General features: G+C 39.7%; 1 protein-coding gene across 3 annotated transcripts in view; it reads right to left on the reverse strand.

The window, feature by feature from the left end:
* Window positions 1-1,454: 1,454 nt before the first annotated feature.
* LOC126389245 (transcription factor COE3-like) overlaps window positions 1,455-27,173 on the reverse strand; it is a 203,947-nt gene continuing 178,228 nt past the window's right edge. For 2 of the 3 annotated variants that reach the window (XM_050042824.1, XM_050042821.1), the window contains exons 12-16: window positions 21,248-21,313; window positions 20,126-20,300; window positions 15,119-15,298; window positions 9,245-9,334; window positions 1,455-7,040 (exon numbers count right to left, since the gene is read on the reverse strand). In XM_050042824.1, coding sequence (XP_049898781.1) covers window positions 7,009-7,040; window positions 9,245-9,334; window positions 15,119-15,298; window positions 20,126-20,300; window positions 21,248-21,313 — 543 coding nt within the window. In that variant the 3' untranslated portion in view covers window positions 1,455-7,008. The remainder of the gene's footprint in view (window positions 7,041-9,244; window positions 9,335-15,118; window positions 15,299-20,125; window positions 20,301-21,247; window positions 21,314-27,173) is intronic. The other variant, XM_050042822.1, reaches the window with a different exon arrangement.

Here is a 27,173-nt window from a genome sequence, read left to right on the forward strand (position 1 = left end):
CGTACTTTGAACCCACCTTATCTTGTACTTTTCTCCTCGTCTCGGCTGATGTGTTTACCTGCCACAGAGCTCTCACTCTGACTGAAGGCTTCTTGTCTCGGCACTGGGCTGACCACACCAGTTCGACTCCAAACGTCAGTCAGAGCTCCTTCTTCACGATCCTCCACCAACAATTTCAATATTAATTGTAACGTATGGAGTTCTTTCTGAGAATATTTCTGCTGATGTTGGAAAAGTCTCGAAACTTTTTTGTAGTATTAGATGAGGATTGTTTTACCTTTTATCTTGAGTTTTTTTAAACTTCCAGCATCCTTCAGGCAGTTTACGGGTTCTTCACTCGACTAATTTGGAGACTTTCTGTATTTTTCGCCTCCAACTTTTACTCTTGAAAACAGTCTTGTTTCAGCCCAATAACACAAACTCCTTTCATATTCCTCCACTGATTCTCTGTTTGTGTTAAACTTTCTAAAGCCCCTTTCTTTGGTTATATATTTTATTTTAGTTCATTTCAGCATCAAATTCATTCCAATTTCTAATGAAGTCAATTACTTTGACTTAATTTGCTCCTCATAGAAATTTCTAATATGAAAGAGAAATTGATTCTCTTAAATATCTTGTATCTACCATTTAAGGACAAATCTGATTGTACGTGTTTCTTCCATGAGGCCCAATAACTTTTTGATATTATTTAAAACATTTTAGGAATTATTCAACATGGAAAAGACATCTCTGTGTCTCTCCTTCTGTCTTCCCACTTCCCCTTAGCTTCTGACACATAACAGAAAGTCACCTTCTTAAAATCTTCTTAAGATGGCCACTTTCTGTCAAAGAACTCTCATTAAATTAAAAAAAGTGCCATTTGCTGTATATGCCACTGAAAAAGGCAAACCCATCTGTCATGTTTCTTTTTCTTTCTTTTTTTGTAAAATAGTCATCTATAACAAAATTAAATGCTTATTCTATAACTATAAATTTAACTATTAAAATTGTTAAACTACATTAATAATTTATTAATGTCTTATTTTCTTTGGTATTTTTTGTCATGTACAGATGTGACATGATGATTCCTGGGAAATATGTATGTTGATGTTATCCAATGTCAAGTCTCTGATCGTGTGATGAGACGATATGTGCACCATGGCGTACACTGGGGCCCATCGTAACTCTCCTACGCCACTGGCATATGCTCATGTGTATCATGTGATACTTTACTAATGACGTTTCAAGGGTCATACGGCGCAGCACTAGAATTTTAACTTAACACTGCATAAAATTAAACATATTTTAGCCAAACAATGTATATCCAAAACTTTCCCAAAACATTCCAGACCATTTCCAGGCCTGGAAAACAGAACACAACTCCAATCAAACATGAAACACACAATCAGTTACCATTTTTATTTGCTGACCTTTACATTTTCTTCAGAATCATGAAAACACTGGACAGCTGAGAGTTCAAGCCAAATGTAATCTTTATTAGACTGTTTCTGTACAAAAAGCACTGGATCACAGGAAAATAAACCAAAAAAAAAACATGCATCTATTTACAGCATGGCCAGAGACAAGAAAAGAAAAAAGCCGGGGGTGTCGCCCCCCCGTTTGTATTCTAAAGACATTAATTAAACATTGTGCTTTGATATACTTTGATGATATATTTCATATTTCACAAAGATGCAGTACCTCTGCCCTCTTTCACATTGAAGTAAAACATCGAAAAAAGTATACTTTGCAGTTTTAAAACCTCGGCTGAAAACCAGGATGGTGAGAAGCAAACTTTCTACAACTGTGACCAAAAAAAACCAAAAACAAAACAGTATTATAGCAAGCTGTTTGAAACGTGGAGACGGACGCTCATGTTGAAGTGAAACGTTCAGTGCGAGGTGTGACTGTTCGCCGGCTGCGTTTCATTAGTGTAATTGAAAAAATGGCTTTTCCTAAAGACACTGGACAGATGTTCAACCACAGGCCAACACGATGGCGTCTGGCTGATGTTGTGCAGTGACTGAAGGTTTCTGTCAGTCCTGCTGGATTTGCATAAAGTCAAAAGTTTAATCCGTCCAAACTCCAGATTCCTGCCCTCCACTCAGAGAGTTTAGAGATTCATGTGGTTTTATTTTTCAGGAGTTAAAGGGATGTGAGATGGGTCTTGTTTCTTTCAGCACAAAGTTTGGAAAAACTGTTTCTATGACAGTCGTTAAAGTCAACGCTGAAAACTGAGATGTTGTTTTATAACTTTCCTCATGAGATCTGTATATTCTGAATTTAAGATCCATGTCTCAAAATTATGAGACTGTTTTCTCATAATGATGAAATATGGATCTTGTAAATATCAGAACATTTTCTCTAGAATTCATGATATGGGTTTTGTAACTGTAAGATTCTGATTTCATAATTACGCTAAGAGAGTCTCCTCCTGATTGTGATCCTGAGACATGCATACTGTCGGAGAGTTTTGACGTCAACTTATTGTACAAAACATGTAACTGTCAGAATTGTGATATAAGCGTCAGATATGTACGATGGTTTTCTCTTAGAGGTGGGACACAGATCTCGTAATTCTGAGATAGAGATACTGATCTTGTAAATGTGGGATTATTCCCTCATAAATTTGAAATGCTGATATTTTTTTTCCATAGATGATGTCATAATGGGTTTTCATGTACTTTTACACACAAATCTTGTCATATGAAATGGTTTTATTGTAATTTATTACGATTCAGAGATGTTAAATTATAATTACATGCTGCTGACGGTATAATTACAAGATAACTCCAGATAACTTTTTCTCTTTCCTGAACAAGGTGCGCTTCTATAGTGACGTCCCAGATTGTGTTGTGGTACCTTCCTGTGTGATTTGTGGATGCTATATGACACAACATCAGAATCAAGGAGTTTTAAGCAGGATTTACACTTCTGCGTCGAATTGACATTGATGCAGAGCCTACGCCGGAGCCTGACATGCACCTTCCCAGAGATGTAACTACACGTTGTGGCAAAGCAGACCTCCTGTCAGATAAGAAACAATAAATTGTGAAGACAATAAAACCTCCACAAAATATCATTTTAAGTCTTGTGTGTGATTTATCCTGGCTTCATATGAGTAGAGGAAAAGTCCGCTAGCTGCTAGGCTAATTTATACAATGTAAAATGCCATAGGCTTGTGCTAATAACGTTAGCATGTTGTATGTGTTTGTCTGTGAATGCTGCTTCTTATAATGAGGCCAATTTGTGTACTTGTGTTTGAAATTGTTGCCATGTTTAATGTGTGTTTTGAATCAACTAAATTTTACAGTACTTCACAGAAACACCACCGCCAACTAGTGTTTTGGAGGTGTAACTGCAGAGTGACACAGACACACCACCACACAAGTATAATGCTCACAACGGTGTAGGCCACATGTGTAGGCTATGGCGTAGGCTCTGCATAGAGCTGACGTACATGTATAAATCCTGCTTTAGCTTGAAAGGCTGTTTGGAAGGCTAACTGCTAACGTAGCTTTTTCAGTTTCAGGTCAGTGCTGATGATGCAAACTTCATGTTTTTTGGGGAACCTGAGGGACAAACGTTTGGTGCAAAACAAAAGTCCTCACAGTTTAACTGGAGACTCGTCAAACAAATTAAAAACCAAACGAAAACGATCTACGATAAATCCTGCAGAATGAAAACTTTGTCAAACAAAGAGAAGACTTTGTGTTGTCAATCGTAAGGCATCAAACACGACTTTCAGTTCTTTTAATTTTTCCGAACGTTTCCACGGCGGCGTGGAAGACGAGCTTGCATTACAGAACAGGAACACAGTTGCATAAGTAAATGATCCAGATTGTGTGCGACGACGAGAACAGCACCATCAACAACAACACCAACATCGATGGAAGTTTCCTTGAGATCAGTGACCCAAAAACTCATTTTCGGAGTGGTTTTAAAATCTGCTGCCTGTTTTTAAATCGTACAATCATTCTCACCAAAAAACACAAAGACGAGGATCGGGTCTAATATTAAGATGGATAAAATATTGTCTTCTAAACACCGAAACCAAGAGATACGCTCGGTCCAAAAGTAAGAGTGGAGGAATATTATGACGTTATAAGCTTCTGAAATATAAAAATTTCACATGACAAGGATTTTTGCCGTCTCAGAACGGCAGAAAAAACATATCGGTGCATATCGTTCTAGCTTTCATCTTTTTTTTGTAACTTTTAGCTTTTTTTTTTTTCTTTTTTGCTAAGATGCATTGCTCTTATTAAGTGCCCCAACAAAAATAGTGCATTAAGAAATAACCATGATTATACATTTCACAATAATACACAAAGGACGAGAAGAACCAGGGGAAACACAAATGATGCTGTTTACAAAAAGTTAAATATCGTATCGGAAAAGCATTTTTATACAAAAGTGATGAAAGCGTTTTTTTTACGTCCTGCTTTCAAAAACAGGGTGACCATGTCGTGACGTTTTTTTTGTTTTTACAAAAGGGTTAATTCCTCTCACTTGTTCACTCTTTTTACAATATCTAAAAGGTATTAAGACATCAAATGTGTTTACATATATATTTGAGACTATCATTCAGGCCTAAATCACAAAAGGAACTCCCCAAAACATACTTTTATAAATACATATAAAATAAGCACAATCAGAAGAATAACAAGAAAATCTGGTACCTAAATGTGATTAAAACTGCTGCAAGCTTTTTCTGGTTAAAATCTACCACTCGACACACCCGCGAAACAGAAACTATTGTACTGGATTTTTAAAATTGACAAACGACCGAAACAAAAAAAACGGAAAATTATTAAAAAATAAAACAAAACAAAACAAAAACAAAACATTGGGCTGCCTCGACTTTATTCAGACAAACGTTAGTGTAACATTTGTTCTTCTCTGCAGGATGTTTGTTAATTCTTTCTTTAGCTTAGAAAATTACTGCATTTTCCTCCTTTTCAAATTATGAGACACAAATATCGTTAAAAGCTATGGTACAGAAAGGAAAATGCCAGAAGACGTGATCTTTATCAGACGTCTTTAAGGAGTCTGGTCCTTTGGGGAGTTTTAGTTTTTCTGATTGAAAATCCGGAAACCGTCTGACGGCTTTTCCAGATTAGAAAAAAAAAAGGTTTGAAGAGTTTGATTTTTCCTGGTTTCTGGACTCGGTCCAACTCAGGTTCAGAGTCCACCGATGGCTTCTGATCTAGCCACAACCAATCACAGGTTTTAGAGATCTTAACATGGAATTTATAAAACATATTATAACCAAAATATGGTTATTTTGGGCGCTCAATCATTTAAAACCTTAAAAGTGCTGCTATGTAACTCTGGAGAAAGACAGTTGATTGCTGAGACTCATTCCCTGCTTGTCAAATATCGATGCTTTGGGTCGGTGGTTTGGTTCAACTACAAACTCAACTTGTCCATAATCAACGTCCTCTGACTCAACAATCAACGATCTTTCTCCAGAGTCACATGTTACACATTTGACTGTAACTTTAAAGGGTCGCACCGCTGTTTTTCACATTTAAGCTCACTGACTACGCGACCACATGCTGACATCATCCGTGAACAACCATAAAGATAATTTATCTTCATTTGTTCTGAACTTTAATCTGCAGAGACGAATATTTTCCATCACGTCAGTCATTGTTGCCTTATGATGTTTAAAAAGTGCAGAATGAGTTGAAGCCTGAACTTTTGTCATGCAACAATAAGGAATGTAAAAGTTGACTTAATGTTGATGAAACAATTTTCCTTCTGCAGGTTCATTTTCATAGAAATAAACTCAAAGCTACGGGAGCCTGTTGGGGGGGAATATCAATCCAAAGACTGATGGAGAGTTTGAAATAAATGAACTAAAACATGCAGAGAAAAATTATGATTAATTGTAATATTTCAGGCACCATACCAGTGAGGTGGTAAGTTTCAACTGCTGTATATATCATTTTGCTTTTTATTTTAATGTTGTCTGCACATTTGATTGTATTTTTTTTTTTTTAAATCGTTTTATTTTTTGGCCATTCAGGTCCTCCGTAGTGTCGACTCATTTCCGTATGATAGACTGACCGTGTTAATTTTAAAGTTGACTCTTAAAACTATCAGCATCGGCCAACATGTTTTTTCTAATTTTGCACAATGAATGAATTACATACATTGCCAGTTTGCAGGGCTGTGGGTCAGAGAGGCATGCTCAAAAGTGATGCCCACATTTCTGGTTGGAAGGAGAAACACACCTACTTTTAAACTTTATAAAAGACTTGGATATCAAGAGATCTTTGAATACGTGCAACTATCTCAACTGCGACCTCTTCAGGAGGGTGGCTGAAGGAATGAAAGATGGAGGCTTGAACAAGTCCGCCACCGGACAACTTGACTGTGATAGATTACAAAAGATATGCAAGTTTTTAGAGTCTTCTTAATAATTCCTATTATATGGAAATAAATGAAAGTCAACGGAGACCTGGAATGAAAAAATAAATGTTCACCTGTGATTTGTACGTAGTGGCTAAAATGTTAAAGAGCACTGGCCCTTTAAATCAAACCTGATTGGCTTATTATCCAATGAGATCTAAACCTTTCTTGGTGATGTCGTGGCGGTGATCAGAAGCTGCCGATGGACACGCCTCCTTCCTGTCTCACAGTGGTTCAAACTGATCTGAGACCTGTTGAGTCTCCACAGACTTCTGAAGTCAAACTAACTCAGCACAACAAATACTCACACAACATGTAGTAACTGCAGACACCTGCCCTCCCTCCCACAGTTCACATCTCTGACCTCTGACCTCCTCTGAGGGAGCGGCTGCTCGTTGATTTAAAGTTCCACATCGAACACGATGGTGCTGAATGAATCGATGAAGAGTCAGACTTTTTCTTCTGCTGCAGTGATGGATTCTGGGTCGGTCTGGGGGGATGACGGGAAGGATTTTTCGCTGCTGTTCTTGTTGTGGCGTTTCAGGTGGGCGGGGCCATCAGCGCTCAGGGGGTCGGGGGAGGGGTCTGACGGTATCTGGCTGAGAATCCTCCTCACATGGGCGGGACGATGAGGCCTGCCATAGCTGAGAGACGATCAGAAAACAGATTCAGTTTGACTGAAACGAAAAATAAACTCAAAACACAACAAACAGGACGAACTCGTCTCTGCTGATATGCGACAGAAATGTGAATGAATAGGCTAACCTTCTAAAGTTAAATGATGAGGGAAACTTCACTGCAACAAGTTTAATTCTATTAATTATTGAGTACAAAACTAAAATACACACAATACAGTATCAGTGTGTTTGCAGGTTAAAGTACGTATTTCTATATTTTTGATTTAGCATGAGTGTTTTCTCCTCTCATTCCAGTCTTTTATTTCTTACACCATCAGGTTACATTATTGAGCCATAAAAACTTTATGATCCTAAAATTAGTGGGAAAAAAATGCCAATTTCCAATTAAAGACTTGTTCCAAAATCTTTCTGAAACCAAAATTAAGTGTCTCTTAACTGTATTTTTCTTGTGAGCCTTTGTAGTCCCTGAAATCCTCAGAACCTGACTGATGTCTTGGAAATGTGACCGTCATTTCAATTTCATCATTTTCAAAACTACATAAAGTAATTGACAAATTTTGCCTTTTTTATCATCAAACATCAAAATGTAAATATTAAAATCTATCTCCTGATTGATGTGGGGTCCCAGCCTCGAGGTAAAAGGGATAATCTGATTTTAAACCACGTCTGTGTCACCGTGTTGTGGGGAGCTTGGCTTTCTTCTGTGCCACCAGCGCTGGAACTCACGCCCACGCCTTAAGCAAAAATCCACAGAATGACATAAAACCTGTTATTTCATGTCACGGATGACGTGTTTTCAGCTCCAGGAGCTGGCGGCACAGGGTGGAGGCCAGACTCCATTCATCTGCACACACTCACCACACCGCAGTGACACAGACCTGGTTGAAAATCATTTAAGTGTCACTTTCAGAAACTGGAAATAGACAAACTGCTGCTGTAGAATCATGAAAAATGTGACTTTGTGAAAACTTTTATTGAGCTGCTTACACACCACTGCGTGTTAACTCACTGACTCAAGTCATTTCGATGAGAGGAAGTGGTTCCCAACAAGTAACACATGTTGCTGCCCACGTAAACGTGCACAGATTTTGTTCTGTCTGGAATTTCTGGCAGTTGACACCTGACTTTGGCCGATCAAATAGTGGGTCATTATTGAAGCAAAAACAAATCAAGACGGAGGAGCTGATTATGTTGGTGTCGGGATACCCAGAGTTACGGCGTCAGCAACTTATAACGACAACCTGGAGATAAACTGGGCCTGCGATAACAAACTTCAGATGAATGGTAAATTGTCCAAATATGTAGAAACCATTGGTAATTTCAGTGATTTCCGTTGTCTTGCTACAGAATGCAGCTACAAGCTAGCTTGCACTTCTGCCTGTGTTCACTGAAGCACCTGCCTGTGATCGCAGCCGTGAACCAGCAGCCACTTTTGAAAACACTTTGCTTTTCTGGGAAACACCCTTGCAGGTTGGGCGTTGTCAGGGCAGTTGCCGCGTGGCGGTGTGAAAGCAGCTTTAGAAACATTTCGAAATAATTTTTTTTTGTCTGTTTAATTGTCAAGACAAATAAGACGTGCAAGGTTCAACAACAGGCTGAATTAACATGATGATATGGATACTTCAGGAGTGTTGAACTTGAATTAAAAGCTCTTAAACTTCACAAAAAGTGCCAGAAGTTACAAAGAAACCAGCCTCCTGTAAATTTACAACAATAAAATATCATACATGTGTGTCTGTGCTTTACTTGATGGCTTACAGGCCAATTGATACAACTTTCCATCAGTTTTTAATGTCTTTTCCCCACAGTATTATTTATTTATTTATTTATTAAAAGAAGTGAGAATATCTTATACCTGTTTTTGGCAGATTGCTCCACTTTATCATGAAAAATCACCTGACTTGAGAAAACTCCTGAAACATTTTGCTTTGTGTTTGAAACAGGTTGAATTATTGGATGTTTGTCGTCATCAGTGATGAACCAACGTTACTCCATAAGATGAATAAAGAGCAGTTTTTATATCGTGTGCCAGAAGTTATGGATCAACTTTGACCTCTGAGTGTTTAAAACCAGGTCTTCACATGTAACAAATACAGAGTTGTTATCATTACAGTGACGTCTGTCTGTCTGTGTGTCCAGGTGGGACATGGACAGGTGGACAGCAGAGGACGGGGGGTGCTGACAGGCGGGAGGGGGGGTGGGATGCTCACCCTGGAGGTTGCTGCCATTGGTGGTGGTGCAGGTGGGGGGCGGGGAGGTCTGTGGCCGCACGACAGGGGCGAAGGCGCTCTTCTGTTTGACTGCAGAAACCATATGGACAGGAGAGAATGAATAAGGGCCTATGGGAGCAGAGGAAGAGAGAGGAGGAGGAGGTGAGGAAGGAGGAGGGAGGGGGGGTCCACCAGGAGGAGGTGACGGTAACGAGCAGGCAGACGGACAGAGGAGGTGAGTGATCTGATGGGGATGGATCATGCAGGAGGAGGAGGAGGATGAAGAGGAGGATGAGGAGGAGAGGGATGGGTCCCTGCCTCAGATCGGGCCGAGAGGTCTGGAGGAACAAACATGCTCCGAACACAAACAGCTGCACATCTGGCAAAGTTGATCCATAACTTGAAGGACTTTGATTTGGTGAAAAGGAAAACCCAACCTGATCCAACCTGAGAGCGGCAGCAGCGTCATCCACACAGACTGTACAGGTGTGTGTGTGTGTGTGTGTGTGTGTGTGTGTGTGTGTGAGATTACAATGTTAGTTTCCTAATAAACCCACCACTTGAGTCTTTTGTGTCTATAAAACAGTTTATTTTTGTTCTACAACTGATTCTGATTCTGATTAAAGGGACAGTCCTACATTTTCTGAAATCCTCATCCTCTCTTTCTCTCAGACAGCGAGACGTTCACATGTCAGCATCTTGTCTTTGTGTTCTGTGCAGAGCTGGATTCAGGATGGGGTTAGCTTAGCTTAGCATAATTACTGAAAGCAGGGCAAACAGCTAGCACGGCCTCGTCCACTGTTCAGAAATATACCAGCACCTCTGAAACTCAGTGATAAACATTTATCTCCCAAAAAAGAAGTGTAAAAGCAACAATCTTTGGTTTTAGGTGGAGTTACATGATAAACATCTTTAACATTTTTTCAGCATTTTTTAGTGCTGTTAATTTTGTTAACAAAAATAACTTATGTTTGTCAGTGACCTTTTTTCCAGAGCTAAGATGAGACGATGAGGAGCTGACTGACAAAATAAAGTGCATGCCTTCATGTTTACTTTTAAAAAACTACTGAAATCTCTTTCGCTGTTGATTTAAAAAGAGAAGATGAAATATTATAGACTGTTCGACAAATACAGCATGTGAGTGTGTGTGAGAGACAGAAGCGACAGAGTGTGTGTGTTGGTAAATGCACATGTTGGTAATTCACTAAAGTGTGTGTGTGTGTGTGTGTGTGTGTGTGTTTGTGGGTGTGCACTGCATGTCAGTCAGCGTCGCAAGTGTCTTATATGCCGATGGATGTCAATGTCTAACCTGTGTTTTTCATCAGATAATGATAAGAGAAAATCTTACATGGAATAAGTTTGACTAAATAATAGACATATCAGAAACTAGAATGAAATTAATTTAACTAAAAAACTAAGATGAGATTAACGTGCCCAGACTTTTCATCAACTTGAACCTGACTTGAAAAAAAAAGAAAAAAAGAGCAGGATGAGGTGATTAAATATGATAAAAACTAAAGAGGACATTTGACACAGGGCTGAGACAAAATTAAAAAAAAAAAGATTGCTTTGTTCACTGATGTAACTGAATATTTAACTTAAAAGTGAAATAGGGAAAATTTAAATAATTAAAACGTTTACAGAAAAGGCAAAGTGGCCAAAATAAACTCTCTTAAATACTTCAGATTTGTCATATTTTATTTATTAAATTAAACGCTCAGGTAGGTTGGTTAATAAACAAAGAGAGGTTTTGATTATTTACATCAGCAAATCAGCTGTCATGAAAACAATATTCTTTTTGAGGAGGTAAATATTCACACCTACTTCTCCTGCTGATGAACATCATATGATACGTTTATAAATTCCAGACGCTCCACTTAACGTTTTTACATATTTTGATTTTTCTTTCTTTTCCTTTTTGGGGCGTCATGGCTCAGGAGGAAGATGCTTCCTCTCCTGATTGAAGGTCGGCAGTTTGATCCCTGACCCTTTCAGTGCTGTAAAATCTGACAAGTTCATCTCACTTTTAAAAAAATCTAGGAAACAGAGAGTAAGTTAATTTGACTATTAGTCTTAAAATACGTTTACTGACCTTTTTCAAGGTTATCAGTGTCCTGGATTCTTTAAAGTGAGATCAACTCAGAGTCTGATTTTACAGAGTCTGATTCCTTCAGCAGGAGTGTGTGTGAATGAGTGAATGGTGTTTGTGTTGTAAAGCGCTCTGAGTGGTTGCTAAGACTAGAAATGTGCTGTGTACATGCAAACTGTTTACCATTTGATTCAGTTAAATGATCCTTTCGGTAGCTGAAGCTTTTAATTACATCCCATAATCTTTCTCAGCAAAAAGAGTTTGCCCAGTTGTCACAGAAATAAAGATCAAGTTCAAATTTAATTTCTTTAAAACAACTGGGCTGATGAAGATCATGTGATATGACTGAAAGCCACCAAACAGCTACTAAACAGACTTTTAGCTGAGAGTTTTTAAACTGACCTTGAATTTAAAAATCAAATTATATTCTTTGTACTTTCCAACTTGGACTAAAAGTAATAAATAGGTGGTAGGTGTATTTCCAGTTTGGTTAAGCTCAGTCTAGCTGCTTCCAGTCTCTATGCTAAGCTAAGCTAAGCTAAGCTAACTCCATCCAGACTCCAGCTTGTTACTGAACACACAGACAAGAGACTGACATCTGAATGTCTCACTGTCTGAGAGAAAGAGAAGAGGAGGACTTCAGAAAATGTCGGACTGTCCCTTTAAGAGCTTCCACAGAGTTTATGGACCACAGTGAGTCTGTAAATGATTCAAGGACAGCATTTGAAAATGGAACTGTAAAATGAAACGGGGGAATGTAAATGTGATTTATCGCTTCATGCCAACAACTATCAGTGTGTCCTGGATCGCTGCTTCTTCCTCTCACATTTCCTCTCTTTCTTGGCTCCTTCTTGTTGTTTTTCTGCTTCTTTTTCCAGCTGATATTAATGGATTCGGCCCAAAGCGTGAATGCATGAAGGATGCGGTGAGGATGTTAGTGGGGTTAGTCGGGGAGGAGGGGGAGGGGGTGAGGATGGACAGGGGGACAGTCAGAGGAAGGAGGAGGTGAACAATGCGTGGCGGTGTTCGGTCGACACACACATACAAACACACACACACACGCACACACATTCAGACCCTCGGCGGAGGGAACTGTAGCTCAGCCAGGCGAGATGTGAGCCCACCTTTTGTTTGGTCGCCAGGGACGACAACATCACCTGGCACAGAGTTTGAGCTCACTACCTTCTAAACGAGTCTCGCTGAGACTCGCTGAGCTCTTTGATACAGAAGCCAAAACAATGGAGCGCTCCCCGCGGGCGAGTTTAGACTTTACCGGTCTCCAAAACACACCTGCGCCTTCCAAGCAGCAGCTCCGACTCCAGGCGTGTTAATCAGAGGAAAGTTTCAGAGGAACAACAGGGCTGACTGAAAACTACTGAAGCATCCACTCGTCTCCTGCAGCGGGAAACGCTTCACTTTTATTCACTTTCATTATTCTGTGCACCACAACCGTGACTGCTCATCACCTGCATCGGTCCGTGAACCTCGACAGGAAGAAACAACAACTGCTCTGCATCTAGTAAACATATAACAAGTACTTCAGTTCCAGCTTATCTTATATTCAAGGTGTCACTATCATTATATCCTGGTTTTAGCTTGCAGCCCGACCACGGCAGGATGTTTATGGCGGATACTGATAATAATAGTTGAGCTTTAAAGAATCGAATGATGGTATATCTGCCAATCTTAGTCCAGTATTTTTCAACCGTGACTCTTTTTTCCCATGTTTTTGTGTTCAAGCGACTGAGGGGAACAATGTATTTTGAAACTGGTCCAGTATTGATAGAGTGCTGAGGACAGGCTGCAATGTATCCACTCGGGGCATGAGTACCATCAATGTACGTCCACTGAAAGTTTTTGCCACTGACAGGCTCAGATTATTATTATAAGTGTCTGACAACATTATGAAAGGATCCCTACAGAGGTAGACCTTTTGTCAAAGAGTATGATCCATTTTGTTTTATCGGAAACAGCCCTGAAATCACCATCACCAAACCAACCAGACTCCATTTAAATAAGCAGTAATTTCATCATTGTAAAACACACTTCATTCAAAGCTGTCAGAAACAAAATGAAACTCATTAATGCTGTCTTGCTTTGTCTTTCCACTGTTCCAACAATCACCAAATCTGCTTTGTTTGAAATAAACCCTCAATTCACCCAGGTAGATGTGAAAACATGCTGCCTCTATACACACTAAAATCACTGTTTATATAAATGGAGTCTGGTGGGTTTGGTGATGGTTATGTTGGGGATGTCTCTGTAGGGATCCTTTCCATAATGTTGTCAGACACTTATAATAGTAATCTGAGCCTGTCAGTGGCAAAAAAACACTTTTAGTCAACCTAAATTGACAGTGGATAATTGTTCCGAAGGATCACCATGCAACCTTCTTTGTAGGTGCTGTCTGCAACGGTCTCGCTAAATACTGGACCAGCTTCAAAAACTGTTGTTTCCATTAGACACAAACACATGGGAAACTGGGGTCCAGGTTGGAAAATAACAAACTTACCCTTTAATTTTTTTTTAACACAACTCATAACGTAAACAGTTTTGCTGAGGTGACCTTTAATTTTTGACAATCACGACCAAGAAATGTGCAGAGCAGGACATTTTAAAGTTGGAAAACAAACTTGTCACTGCTCTCACAAACTATAGAATGATCAACATACACAATAATACCAATGTATCTGCAGTGAGCTGATACTGGACGATTTATCGGCTTTCAATTATCTTACCCTGTCCTTCAGGTAGGGCTAGGAATCAAACCTCAGCACTTTTTGGTACCAACTAATCCATAATCATGTTTAATTATTCCACGATCAAATAGTTCTACAAAGCTCATCGCTTCAATAGCTTTCAGCCAAATACACCAAATCTAAAAGCACAAAGGCTCAAATCAAATATATAAAAAATGCAGCTGACTTCTCCCTCTGATCTCATCCGACTGACATTTCAACTGTTTCAGTAAACACACTTTACCTCACTGCACCCCCGTAGCTTCGGGGTTAAGAAAGAACAGTTTGACTGCTTTCAGCACCTTCATTTGAAACTTCAGCATGTTGCAGTCTTCAATTAACACATCAACTGCTCTCATGACTTATACTTTCACACAAAAACACTTCCACTGATACTACAGACACCTCAACTCCTTTCAGTGCTCACACATCACCTTAAACTTCAGCTAAATGTGAGAGGTAACCTTCAACTGACACATCAACTGCCTTAAAAAACCTTGCACACTTCAACTGACTTCAAACACTTTTACTGACACTTCAGCTCCTTTCAGTGTTTACACTGACACCTGAAACCATTTCAGTGCTTACACATCATCTGAAACTTCAGCTAAATGTGTAGATTTACCTTTGACTGACACATCAACTGCTTTAATTGCATTTACTTCAACAGACACTTTAAAGATTACACTTGAAATGACACCTTCACTCCTTTCAATGTCAAACGTCGACTTATATTTCAAACAATTTAGGTGCTTTAACTGACACTTCAATTTCTTCAGCGCTTTAACTTCAGCTGTGACTTTCTTCACATAATAATTTACACTTTGAAACATTTAAACTGTTTCACCTGTGAAAGCAGATTCATGTTCTTAAGATTTAGCCTTTAGCTAATTCAAAGTATCACGTTGTTCCCCGTAATGATGAACAGCGAAGTGTGTTTTGGATTGCACTTTCAGCCGCTCTCAGACAGTCAGAAAGGATCCGTCCTGCTAACTGCCTCTCAGATGGATGAGGTTTGGTTTATATGTAATGTTTTAATGGACTTACTTGCGTAAGCAGAGTTGGTGGAGCCGTTGAGGAAGCTGGGGGATCCAGGTACGCCCAGGTTGGTCATCCCCGCTCCGTATCCGTTCATGGTGGATGTGATGGTGTTGTAGTTGGACTGCTGAGGCGTGGAGCTCGGCACGTAGCCGCGAGGAGACACGCTGTTCGAGTTACGGGAATAACCTGCGAGGAGGGAACACGTCACTGTCAGAGAGGATCAGTTCTTCTTCCTGTCTTTATAAACCTGCTGCATCCTGAGTCAGGTGAGTTTAACGGACCCTGAGATACACTACGTAAAACTGGCTGTGAACGTTTTAGACTAAAATCAACTCAATCATGTCCCCATCACACATGAACTCAAACACTTGACCTAACATTATGAAATCTTGTTGTATCTTAATGCTGTAGTTGTATTGTTGTTGTTATTGTTGCAATGACTTGATAATTAAACACCCTGACAGGGACAGTCACAGTAACCAGCAGCTCTTTTCCACCTCAAGAAAATTTTGGAACCTGATCCAAATCAGACCTGGAGAACCAAACCCAATGCATTAATTTATAAGTTTTAAAAAAGAGAGACCAGATCTGAAAAAACACATAAGAATGACCAGAGCTGATCCAAACAGCAGCATGAAGCTCGACCAACTAACCATCATGTGACACAGCTCAGACACAAAAAGCTGATAATGATGATGATGATGATGATGATGATGATGATGATGAGGCACTGTGTGATCAGAGCTAATGAAGGACTCAGGTACTGGGTCAGAGTTTGGTTATAAGGAATCCAGTGCACTCTTGATGAACTTGTGAGTATTTGCTCAAAAATGAGTGAAGTGTTGTAACACTGCAGGAGTGTCACGTCTTAATCTCATTGACCTCCTCGCTGTGACCTCAGCGATGACATCATCACGCCTGTCGCTGCTGCTCTCCTGTTATCCAACAGCTCGCCTCCCCCCAGGCGAAGTCTGCCCTTCATCTCTCACCTCGCTGCTGCGCTGTACTTACCTTAACATCCCCTCCTCCTCTCCCCCCTGCGCTCCCGCTGATTGACCCTCATCCAAGATGCATTGAATACCAATGTTCCCTGCAGCACTCATCCTGACCTTTAACCCCCTCAAGAGGCTCCCTAGTTCCCACCGACCTCGGGCCGAGCTCAGTGAGCAGAGCCAACAGTGTGCCAAGTAGCACATTACAGCACCCCCCCCCCCCCCCCCCTCCATCCTCCACCCTCGTCCACTTTCCCCCACTTCCTGGTTCGGGCCAACGCAATTCCCAGCAGGAGCGGCTGATGGAGCGCTGCCCGGGGACGAGGAGGGTGAGGAGAGCCGGCGATGGGAAACACATGTCGAAGAAAACAGTGCAGGGAGCGGCCGAGAGCTGCAGCACGTCACAGCTCAACACTAAATGTCAGGATTGTTCTTTAATAACATAAGAAAATACATGTGTAACAAATGGAACCCAGTGTACACTGTTTGTTCTGCGGCGTTCCCGCTCCCTGCCTGTCCTTGTCCACAGCAGCGTGGGAAGCAGATCACATCCTTCGACCTCACACTGACGACTCAAATGGAAACATGTGTTGGCAGCAGAGGCTCGCTTTAGGAGCAGTTAGGGTTTGCCGCTGATTAACTGGTTGACTGACAGTTTGGTTTCGCTGAGTAAACCGTCAAACACTGAAGAACTCCCCACAGGTGGACGGTTTGTTCAACGCGGTTTTAATTAGAAACTGGACTTTAACGACTGTGAAGACGAAACCTCCTGAAAATAATCAAATCATTTACAGGTTTTCAGCTCTGAGTTTTAAGTCAAGTGTCATCGAGTCACAAACAAACACCACAGCTGATGTTGTGGGCTGAAAACATGCAGACTGCAGCTGTGAAACTGTGAAACTTTGGAGGTGTTATCTTGTAAATATGACTAATATATTCATAATCACCAAACCTACGAACTTTTATTGTTAATTTTCTCATTTACTTTACATTGTCTTACTGGTTTTCTATATTGTTCTTTAAGTTCTATATCCAACATACAGAGAGATGACATCTTTAAACATATTTGAAGGTAATTTATGGTCTTAAACAGAAGATTAAGGATGTTTTGTACTTGCTCTTGTGCCCAGTATGATTTTAGGTTGTATAAATAAAATGGACATGACTTGAATTACGAGATGTGGAAATACTAATTATGAGATTCAGATTTCATAACATAACTGTGACGCACTAACTCATGATTACAAGATCCGAAAGTCGTACTTAAAAAGAAAACATCCCCAATTATTTTTCCTTTGGTGAGGGCCACACACTTCTCTCTCAAACTGTTGCTTTTTTTTTTTTTTTTTGAGTCCATCATATAAAGATGTTTTCTTTTGTGGTAAAACAGTTGTAGGAGTTCTCATAAAATATAATTGATGTTTGTTAGCAGAAAATCTGGCCGCATGTCCGATGACGTCAGTGCGTTTGTTCCTCTGATGTCTCTGTCGGACACAAATAGCTTATTTATTTGTGTGTGTGTTTATTAACCGTTTGTTCTTAAAATCACAGCAGCAGTTTGTTAGTTTGTGTTAAAGTTATACAAGTTGATCCAAACTGGAAAAGTCTGTTTGTTTTCTGATCTTAAAACATAAATGTGGAGGTTAAATTTTGACCCTTGGGACACTAATCTGTGGCACACAGCTTCTAATCACATCCCACTGCTCCATTCAGTGAAAGGAAGTGAAGTGAAGGGACTCTTTCAGGTGTGCAGCTTCCCCCTCCCTTCATGACCACCATCTTGTGACCAAAGCATGCTATGTCCCCTGAGCAAGTTCCACTAACTGAAGAAGGCTGTAAGATAAAGTCAAGCTCCAGAAAAAGCAAGTAAACTCTGAGTCCAGAATATTTTACCACTCATAACTGACTCATAACTCAGATTTCCCTGTCACAGGATTCACAGCAGTGTCCAGCTCTGTTTGTTTTACATTCTGATATGTGAATAGATGGTTGGGGGCGTCAGACTCTGCTCTCTACCACCTCCACCCGTCAGCTGTCAGTGTGAAGCAGCAGAACCAAGACAAACTCCAGAGGAAGTAACCGAAGCAGGAGGATGACATGATGCTGAGCAGGCCGAGCTGCTCTGAATTAGCGCCGTAAATTACTCGCCTCGTCCGTCTGATAAGGCCTGGGCTCGGGAGCCGCTGTTTTTATTAATGTTTTAATCACGGCGGATAATTGCGAGGGGCACAAAGAGCCGTTTCATACTTCATACCAGCGGGGAGGACGGAGGGCGGTCAGATCCTCGGTGTAATGTTTCCGACCAGAGAGCTCGACGCACATAAACTACCGAGTTATGAATTTTCAGCGCGGCTGCAGCCTCGTTTCCCATGACCTCATAGATTCCTGTAAGGTGTTCGCTGCCTAGCCGATGTGAAAAGCAGACGAAGGTTTAGCGGAGGGTGGGGGTGAAGGTGGAGGGGGGTGTCCGGGGAGTAAAAGCAGCTCTATCTGCTTCCTGTCGACGCGTGTTCACAAGCTGTTTGCTGCACGTTTTCCTGAGCGTCCGTGACAGAAGCAGAACCGACTGCTGAAAGGAAACTTTGCTCTCATACTCTGCTCATATTCGACATTTTTCTTCTTGTCAACGTGTGTATCAAAGCCTGATATATCGTCTTCCTGTGTGCCACAGAGCTGTACTGTTGTTAAAAACACATCAGTGAGACACACTGACGTGTTCCTTTATTACCATGAACACACACACTGTAGTTTACTCTGACTCAATCCTACATACAGTCATCCTGCTGCCACAAACAACTCACTAGAGTGCCAAATGTGGATTAATCCGCCACTGAAAATAGTCCCCAACAAACACACAATGTTTGTTTGAAAAAAAGTACAGTGAGCAGCTGTTTTAGGGAAGTACTTTTAGGAGACTTTTTTAAAACATAAAACTGTGTCTGCATGTGAGATTTGTTGAAATTGAGAAAAATATAACGTCAGACAGAAGAAGAAAAGTGATCTGAGTTGACACAATGAAAAGCCAAAAACCCAGAAATTAGACAGAAACACGAACATCAAAACTCAGAGAAGAAGAAATGGACAAAAAAAAAAAAAGACAAAGAAATGAAGCGTCAGGGAGATAAAATAACCCTGATGCAGAAAACAATAATGCTGTTGTAAGGAGATGAGTGTGTGTGTGTGTGTGTGTGTGTGTGTGTGTGTGTGTGTGTGTGTGTGTGCGCGCGTGCGTGCTCGCTCTGAACTTTATGACAAACATCTTTAATTTTGTGAAGCTGACATCGACACTTTTCAAACTGCAGAGACAGTTTGTTTGTTGTGTTTCTGCCCCTCAGAGACGTCGCTACACAGCAGCTGAGACCAGAACCAGGACCGGCAGAGAGACCAGAACCAGCAAGACCCGGTCTAACCCATAAAACAGTGATCACATGACGGCTGCAGGGAGTCTACTGGTCTCTTCTCTACTGGACTAGACTAACCTATCTAGCTCTGTTGCAGTCTACTCAGGTTTACTCTGCTGACTCCTCTTGGACTGCAAGATACTGAACGTTTGACAGGTCTGGACTCTACTGAACTCTGATTAAGTCTGCTGGACTTTGCTGAACTCTCCGGATGTAAAGTGGACTCTATTTGACCAAACCAAACTCTGCCAGACTCAGGTGAACTCTACTGCTGTCTACAGAATTCTATTGACATGTATGGGAGACTACTGGACTGTCTTGAACTCAGCTGAAATCTGTTAGACTATATCGGAGTCTGTTGGACTCTCCTGAACTCCAGTGAGGTCTGCCTGAGTCCTGGACACTACTGAATTTGATTAAACTCTAATGACGTCTACTGGACTCTCCTGAGCTCTAGTGGACTCTACTGAAGAGCCTCAGAGCTCAGATACAGTTTTACCAAAAACAGTTTTTCGCCTGGTTTGTGGCCCCTGGTGTCTGAGGTGCCTCCTCACTCTGATTCTGCTCTAAACCCTCAGACCCACACGCCCAGGGGAGTCTGGGTAGCGGCGAGCTCTCACCTTGGTCGGCCTGCGAGGCCTCGGAGATGTTGACAGCAAGCTGACTGCTAAACGAGTTGACTCCCATCATCCCCGAGTGAGCGGCCGAGCCGGTGAGAGACGGCAGCTGGTTGTGACTGCGAGGGACGCTGTAGAGGGCCTCGGTGAGGTCGGCCGCTCGCTTCAGGATGATCTCCTGCAGGCGGGGGAGGGGAGACAGGGAGTTAAGAGAAAAGAGTCGACAGTTATTAGTGATGGACTGCATTTGTAATTCTTGAACACCAGATAAATATTCTGTTTTTCTGTTAATATTTCAGTAGAGGGTCGGGAGGTGTTTGTAACTTAAACCTGCTTCTCCAACATTTATTTTCAAGGTAAAACACTTTTGACACATGAGGGGCAATAGTAGTACAGTATTTTGATAGTACTCTTTCCTCTGGCTCTGAGGAGGAACAGTTAGTATTTTATGATACTCCAATATTTTTTCATTTAACAAAAGAAGCCAAAGTTGTTAAATGTTGTCTAAACAGAAGCATCTGCTCAACAACTCTGTCTAAAACTGGAGAAACGATGATTTAAATCCCATCCTGACAGTGTTTAACGCTCACTACTACAGGCACTCCTCACTCACTTACAACACAGTGATGAGATCTGATCCTTAAAAATATCAGCAGTTGGTTTTTTTCTGAGCATCTATGAGTCAGTGAACACACCGTGTCCTTTAATCTAAGAACTGAATCATCTGACAGAGTTGAATAAATTGTTGTAAAAGCCCTGCAGGTAAAACACCACGACCTTCTCCTACACCGCCCACTCACACACGGACTGACGGACACGACTCCTGGAGGAGTTTCAGGGGATTAATTGAGTCATTTGAGGAAGCAGACGACTAATTTGAGGGTATAAATCCCCGACCAACACCAGACTGAAACATCAGTACTGGAGGATTCTATAAAACCACATTATGGTCAGTGACAAATGTTTTTTACACTTTTTCTTTCGACAGTATAGTGAAGGTTTAGGAAAGATAGTTACAGTTAATTAAAAAATCACTAAGTCTGTTTTTAAAGTGCAGAACATGGGTGTGTTTAAATCTGCAGATTTCAGTGGAGGTCAAAGGTCAGAGTGAAGCCACTGACTCACCTGGTTGTTGTGTGGCATCCCATAAAGAGCCTCCACCAGGTCGGCTGCTCGCTTCAACAGCACCTCCTGAGAAGACACAGAGAGTTCATGGTTAATTTAGAAAAACAGACTTTTTATTCTGACGTGTTTCTGAAGTTTAAATGCTCCAATTCATTTATTTTTCATCAATTAACATGCTAATTTCTTTCTCCATGAATCCACAGAATGATAGAAATAATAAAAACTTCCCATCCGAATTTTACAAAGCCAAAATTGACACAGCCAACAGTCTAAAAGTAAAATATATTCAATTCACTATTAAAGATGATTTAGAAAAACAGCAAATATTCAAATTTGAGAAGCTGGAAGCTGTAAAATTTTAGCATTTTTAATCCATTTTCAAAATAGTTCATAACTAATTCATTATAGAGCTAATTGTTTCAGCTCCAGTTTCAAATCAAAATTATTGGATGTTTTGTTTTGTCCAATCAAAACACAGAAACAGCTTCACCTAATTTTTAATTGGAGGAGCTTCTTCACACTTGTGAGTTTTAACTTTTCAATAATTTATATTTTTACTGTGAGACATCATTAAAGCATGAAAACTGAGCAGACGAGGAGACGTAACGATCTTCCATCAACACAGGTAACACCACACAACCGACCAATCAGATGCTCAGAAAACAGCAACCTGAGTCTCATTAATACTAAAGTCACTCTCAGGTTGGGGACATGTGTTTTCTCTGGGCTCCAACTTCACTGTAACACCTGAGAACATACTGATCAGATCCAAAATGGCCGCCGATGGACACGAATTCAGAGAGATGGACGGATGAATGTTTGTAACCCGAGGGGAGGAAAAAAGAGAAAAAGAATCAGCAGGAAGCCATTAACACAGAGGCTGCAGACCACACACACACACACACAAACACACACACACACAGGCCCCGGGGCTGTTTTCCCATCAGCCCACAGGAGAGGAAGCCTCCAATCTGAGCGCCAGCAGCGCAGCGGGTCGCCGCAGCGATGGCTGTTAATAACAATAACAGGACTGATAAATAGATAAATACACACCCACACAGGAGGATGATGAGAGGGTCAGAGGAGGAGGAAGAGGAAGAGGAAGAGATGGAAGATGTTAAAGGAAAAGGAAGGATAATGGGAGGAATGAGGAAAAGTAAAGAAGGAAAGAAAAGAGGGAATCTGGAAAGCAGAAAGGAAAGGAAATAATTAAAGGGGGACAGAACAGGGAGGAGAGGAATTAAAAGGAGGGAGGGGAACACGGAAAAGCAGGACAAGGAAGGAAACAAAAGGAAGAAGGAAAGGAAAAGAGAGGAGGAAAGGATTTAAGAAAAGGGAAGTAAAGGAGGGAAAGAAAACTAAGGAAATTAATGGGAGGGAGAGAGGGAAAATGAAGGACAAGGAAAAGAAAGCCAGTATTGTTACGAACAAAAGGAAAGGAAACAAAAAAAGGAAAGGAAAGGGAGGTGTGGAAAATTAAGAGAGGAAAAGAGGAAGAGAAAGAAAAGGAAGGAGAAGAGAGCAAAGGAAGTAAAGAACAGAAATAACAGGGAATAAGAAAAAGGGGGAGAGGGAAGGGGAAGTAATGGGGGAAGAAAAGGAAGGAGGGAAACAATAAAAAACAAGGAAAAGGGAGAACGGAAAGTCAGGACGGAAATACAAGAAAGGGAGAGAAATAAGGAAAAGGTAAATGAAAGAAATTCAAGAAAGGAAAGAGAGAAGAGGGAAAGTAAATGAGAGGAAGGAGAAAGGAAGGGGAAGTAAAGGAGGGGATTAAGGGAGTAAAGAAAAGGAAAAGGTAGCTAGGAAGTAAGTAAGGGAAGTGAAGGTAATGACAGGAAATGTAGGAACAGACAGTCAAGGAAAGGAAGGAAAAAAGGAAACAGAGAGGAAACGAGGAAATAAAGGAACAAAGGGAGGAAACAAAAAGAGAAAGTAAACAAAATGAAGGTGTGTTTTTTCACACTACAGCCTCAGGTGACAACACACACACACACACACACACACACAGAAACCTGAGGATGATCAGCTGACAGAGAGATGAGGAGGAGGAGGGTGATGAAGAGGAGGTGTGGAGTCCCTGAGGAGCAGCAGTGGGGAGGTGGAGGCCTCTGCTGGAGCTCCCTGAGGTATTACAGCACCAAGGAGGCCGAGAGACACTCAGAGACACAGTTTGACCATCAGATCGCGCGTGTGTGTGTGTGTGTGTGTGTGTGTGTGTGTGTATGTGTGTGCGTAATAAGTATCATTACTGTATAGTTTATATATATATTATTAATAACACAGAGAGGAAGAAGAAGGAGAGGAGTGAAGATGAACGTAGAGAGGAGACGTTAAAACACACGAGGGAAACTGAAGAAGCTCTGAAAGCTGATGAAGACCATGAGATGTGGTTGAAAGCTCCTGCTCCTCTGAGCATGTGAAGAAAATAAGACAAGTGAAGACTTTGATCTTGAAGCACTATCATCACCACCATCATCATCATCATCACCACCGTCATCAGGAAGGTAGAGAAAAGAGAAACACCCTCAGTATATACATGGTGAACATCATACATGTATTATTTATATTGCACATATATTCAACATAAATTTAAATCTGTTTAATACTCAAGAACAATTCTGCAGCTCTTAGAAACATCTCCATGTTACAGTAAATGTTACAGCCCTCACTTTAGTCTCTATTCTCAGTTTTTATATTGTTTATCCTTTATTGATTATTGTGTATAATCTGTCATTTTGATTGTATTTTTTTCTCACCTTAGTTTCTACCTGTATACATGCATTAACTGCACATATCTATTCACCTTTTATTTATGTTCACTATTTATATATATATATATATATATATATAAATTTTACAACATACGGAACTACTTCATTTGTCCATATTTTTTTTTAGATTCATATATGTTTAAATATATATATATATTTATATATACACACATCTATTTTTTCATATACTTGTGTAAATGATATACGTGATATATATAACTTACTTAATATTTTACTTTATTTTACTTTATTCATTTACTTTTTAAATATATTTTATTTTATTTTAATTTTATTTATTAATTTTATTTATATTTAATTTACATTTTTAATTTATGTTATTTTATTTTTTAGTTTACTTCATTTATTTACGATTATTTCTTATTATATTCACTTTTTTATTTGCATTATATTTTTTTTAAATTTAACTTTATATCCATATATCTATATTCTGTATTTCTATTTATGTGATTTTGCTATTATTTTTATAAATATTTAAATTGGAATGTTTGAGGAATATGTGACCGAAATTTTTTATTGCCACCTAATGCTTTTGCAATCGTTGTTCACATGATAAATAACTTTTAAACTTTTGATGATAGTCCTGTTTATTCTTTACCTTTATTTGTTCACATTTCTTGTCTCTGTTCTTAGTTATGTCTCTTACTGTTTAAATACACAGAGCAATGCAAAATAAATAAAATAATATTTATTCACACACTGCTAAAAAGCTGATTCTGGTATCTATTATTTCGTTATGTCCACCAAGTCATTAACAGTTAATAGAAAAAGGATTTGGATTTCCTCAGCACGTGATCACAATACAGAATAAAGCGTTTGGACCAGCTGGACTCGGCTCAGTGAGAACCAGTTGGGATTAAACTTCAGAACATCTCACCTGCTTCACCTGAGTGTTTCTGTTTGTCTTTCTCTGTCTCTGTTTCTGACAGGGAACCTTTTGATTACTACGGAAGCCCTGAGAGGCAAGTGGAGGAAATAAATCTGGTGGTACATTGTCTCAGTCTGATCAGAACTGTTTTCTCTCCTGTGTTTATGACTTAAGAACAAGTGAAAGAAAAGACTTCTCTAGGATAACTCTCCAAGTTTCTTCTTTTGTTTTTAAATCTGTGAAACAGGTGGAAAAAAAGTTTTGCCAAGTGAAAAACAAGTTTTGCCAGAATCTTTTTTTTTTTTTTTTTTTTTTTTTTACCTTTTTTTCCATCTGTGAAAACAGGTGGAATAAAAAGTTTTGGCAGATTCATTGGTTTTTTTTCTTCCAGCTGAGTTTCAGTTTCTAACACTAGCAGCATATTAGTGCCGATTAAAAATACATTTCCAGCCAAAAGAAATACATGACAGAAATGTTTCCACCTTACATAACTTGCTAGCACATAAAACATATATATGTACCTTTACAGACCTTTTAGTCATACTTAGAATATGGGTCGTGATGCACGTCAGCCTCTTTTGGTGAAAATGAGTATTACAACAACACACACTTGGTCAGGATCCAAAATGAAGCTGACCAATCTTTTTTTCTACAGACAAACCTTTTCTTTCTTTTTTTTTTTTTTACCTGATTTTACACATGAAAGTCAAAAACACAGGAGAGAGAACAAGTTCGATCACATTTAGAAAATGGGGCGCCAACAGTGTGTCTCAAATTGCAAGCTTCTGTACTAAACACTAAATATTTTTACTGCACTCAGTGCGTTCACACTGTATACTACAGGAAAATGCAGTGTACTACTGGTGCACTTAAAATGGTCTAAAAGTTGAGTGTGGAATGATGGACACTTAATGACCTTTAATAGTCGCCATCTTTGTGACATAGCCAGAGCTAGCTACAGTGAACACTGTCGCTATACAGGTGTAAGTTATACATGTTTTCTGCAACAACTGTTGTTGAAAAGAAGAAGTCAGTAATGTTTGTGGGGTCTATAATGAACAATAATGTGAGTGCTAACGTTAGCTTGCTAGCTAATGTTAGCACTCGCATTATTGTAGCTAGCTAGCTAACTTGCTCCTAGCTATAGCAGCACATTTTAATCAGCTCTGGCTTTGTGGCGAAAGTTTGGTTTATGTGTGGGCAGAGATAGCAGTCCAATATTGGCGATAATGCTCCACCATCTGTTTGCAATTTGCTGTTTAAAAAGAAGACGAAGCAGAAGAAGAGGTGGTAATTAGTGCACCACACAGGAAGTACGTAGTGTACATAGTGTACTACAATGAAGTGTACTAATGAAAGTATATGATGTGAGACACACTCTCTCAGGGCTTCCGCAGATTACTAATCATCTACTTAAATGGTTTCATACTCATTAATTTGCCATTTTATTTACTTGTCGTAGACTTTTTATTCTGGTATCTTTATTTCCATGAGCATTAGCCTGCCATAGTTTTACTTGATTATGTTTTTGTTGTGTAATTATGAGTAGTTCAACACGTGACGTACTCTGAGCTGCACTCACCTGTCTGAAAACTGATTAATAAATATATATGCATATTTTATCACAGAGTTAAAAACTGTACTGAAGTATTAAAGTACAGTACTTGAATAAATGTCTGATAGCGAGTTTTTAAGTGTTTATTTCCACTTCATAAAAAATCTGACTTTATACATAATAACTGATGACTTTGCAGGTTGAGTTTTTGCACATTCAATTTTTGATAAAATCAGATAATTTAATACATTTCTTTTAATTAAACTACACACATATATCCAGTAGTAGCGGTTGTTTAGTACAGTAATTTGATGTAACTTCATTTGGACCAAATACTTTACTTGTGATACTTTAAGTATACTTTGCTGGTAATACTGCTGCTCTAAAGAAAACATTAATTAAGTCAGAAAAAATGTAAATTTACTAATGAAGATCATGTGATGACGACTGAACGCACCAAAACAGCAAAAAGAATTCAAATTCTTTGGTCCTCTTGTTTGATTCAAATTTGTAATTAAGGAGTTTTACTTGTACCGAAGTGTTTTAATACTACTAATACTTACCTAATGTTAAATAAAGGACCAGATAATTATTGTGTACACTGACCCAGAAGTATTTTTCCTATAGAAGTCTTTGAACTGAACGTTAGAGATTCAGAGGAAACGTCTTCTTTCCTCTCGGCTGTCAGACTGAATCACCTGCTGCTCCGTC

This window comes from Epinephelus moara, chromosome 4 (genome assembly GCF_006386435.1).
Source record: "Epinephelus moara isolate mb chromosome 4, YSFRI_EMoa_1.0, whole genome shotgun sequence".
NCBI classification, from domain to species: Eukaryota; Metazoa; Chordata; class Actinopteri; order Perciformes; family Serranidae; genus Epinephelus; species Epinephelus moara.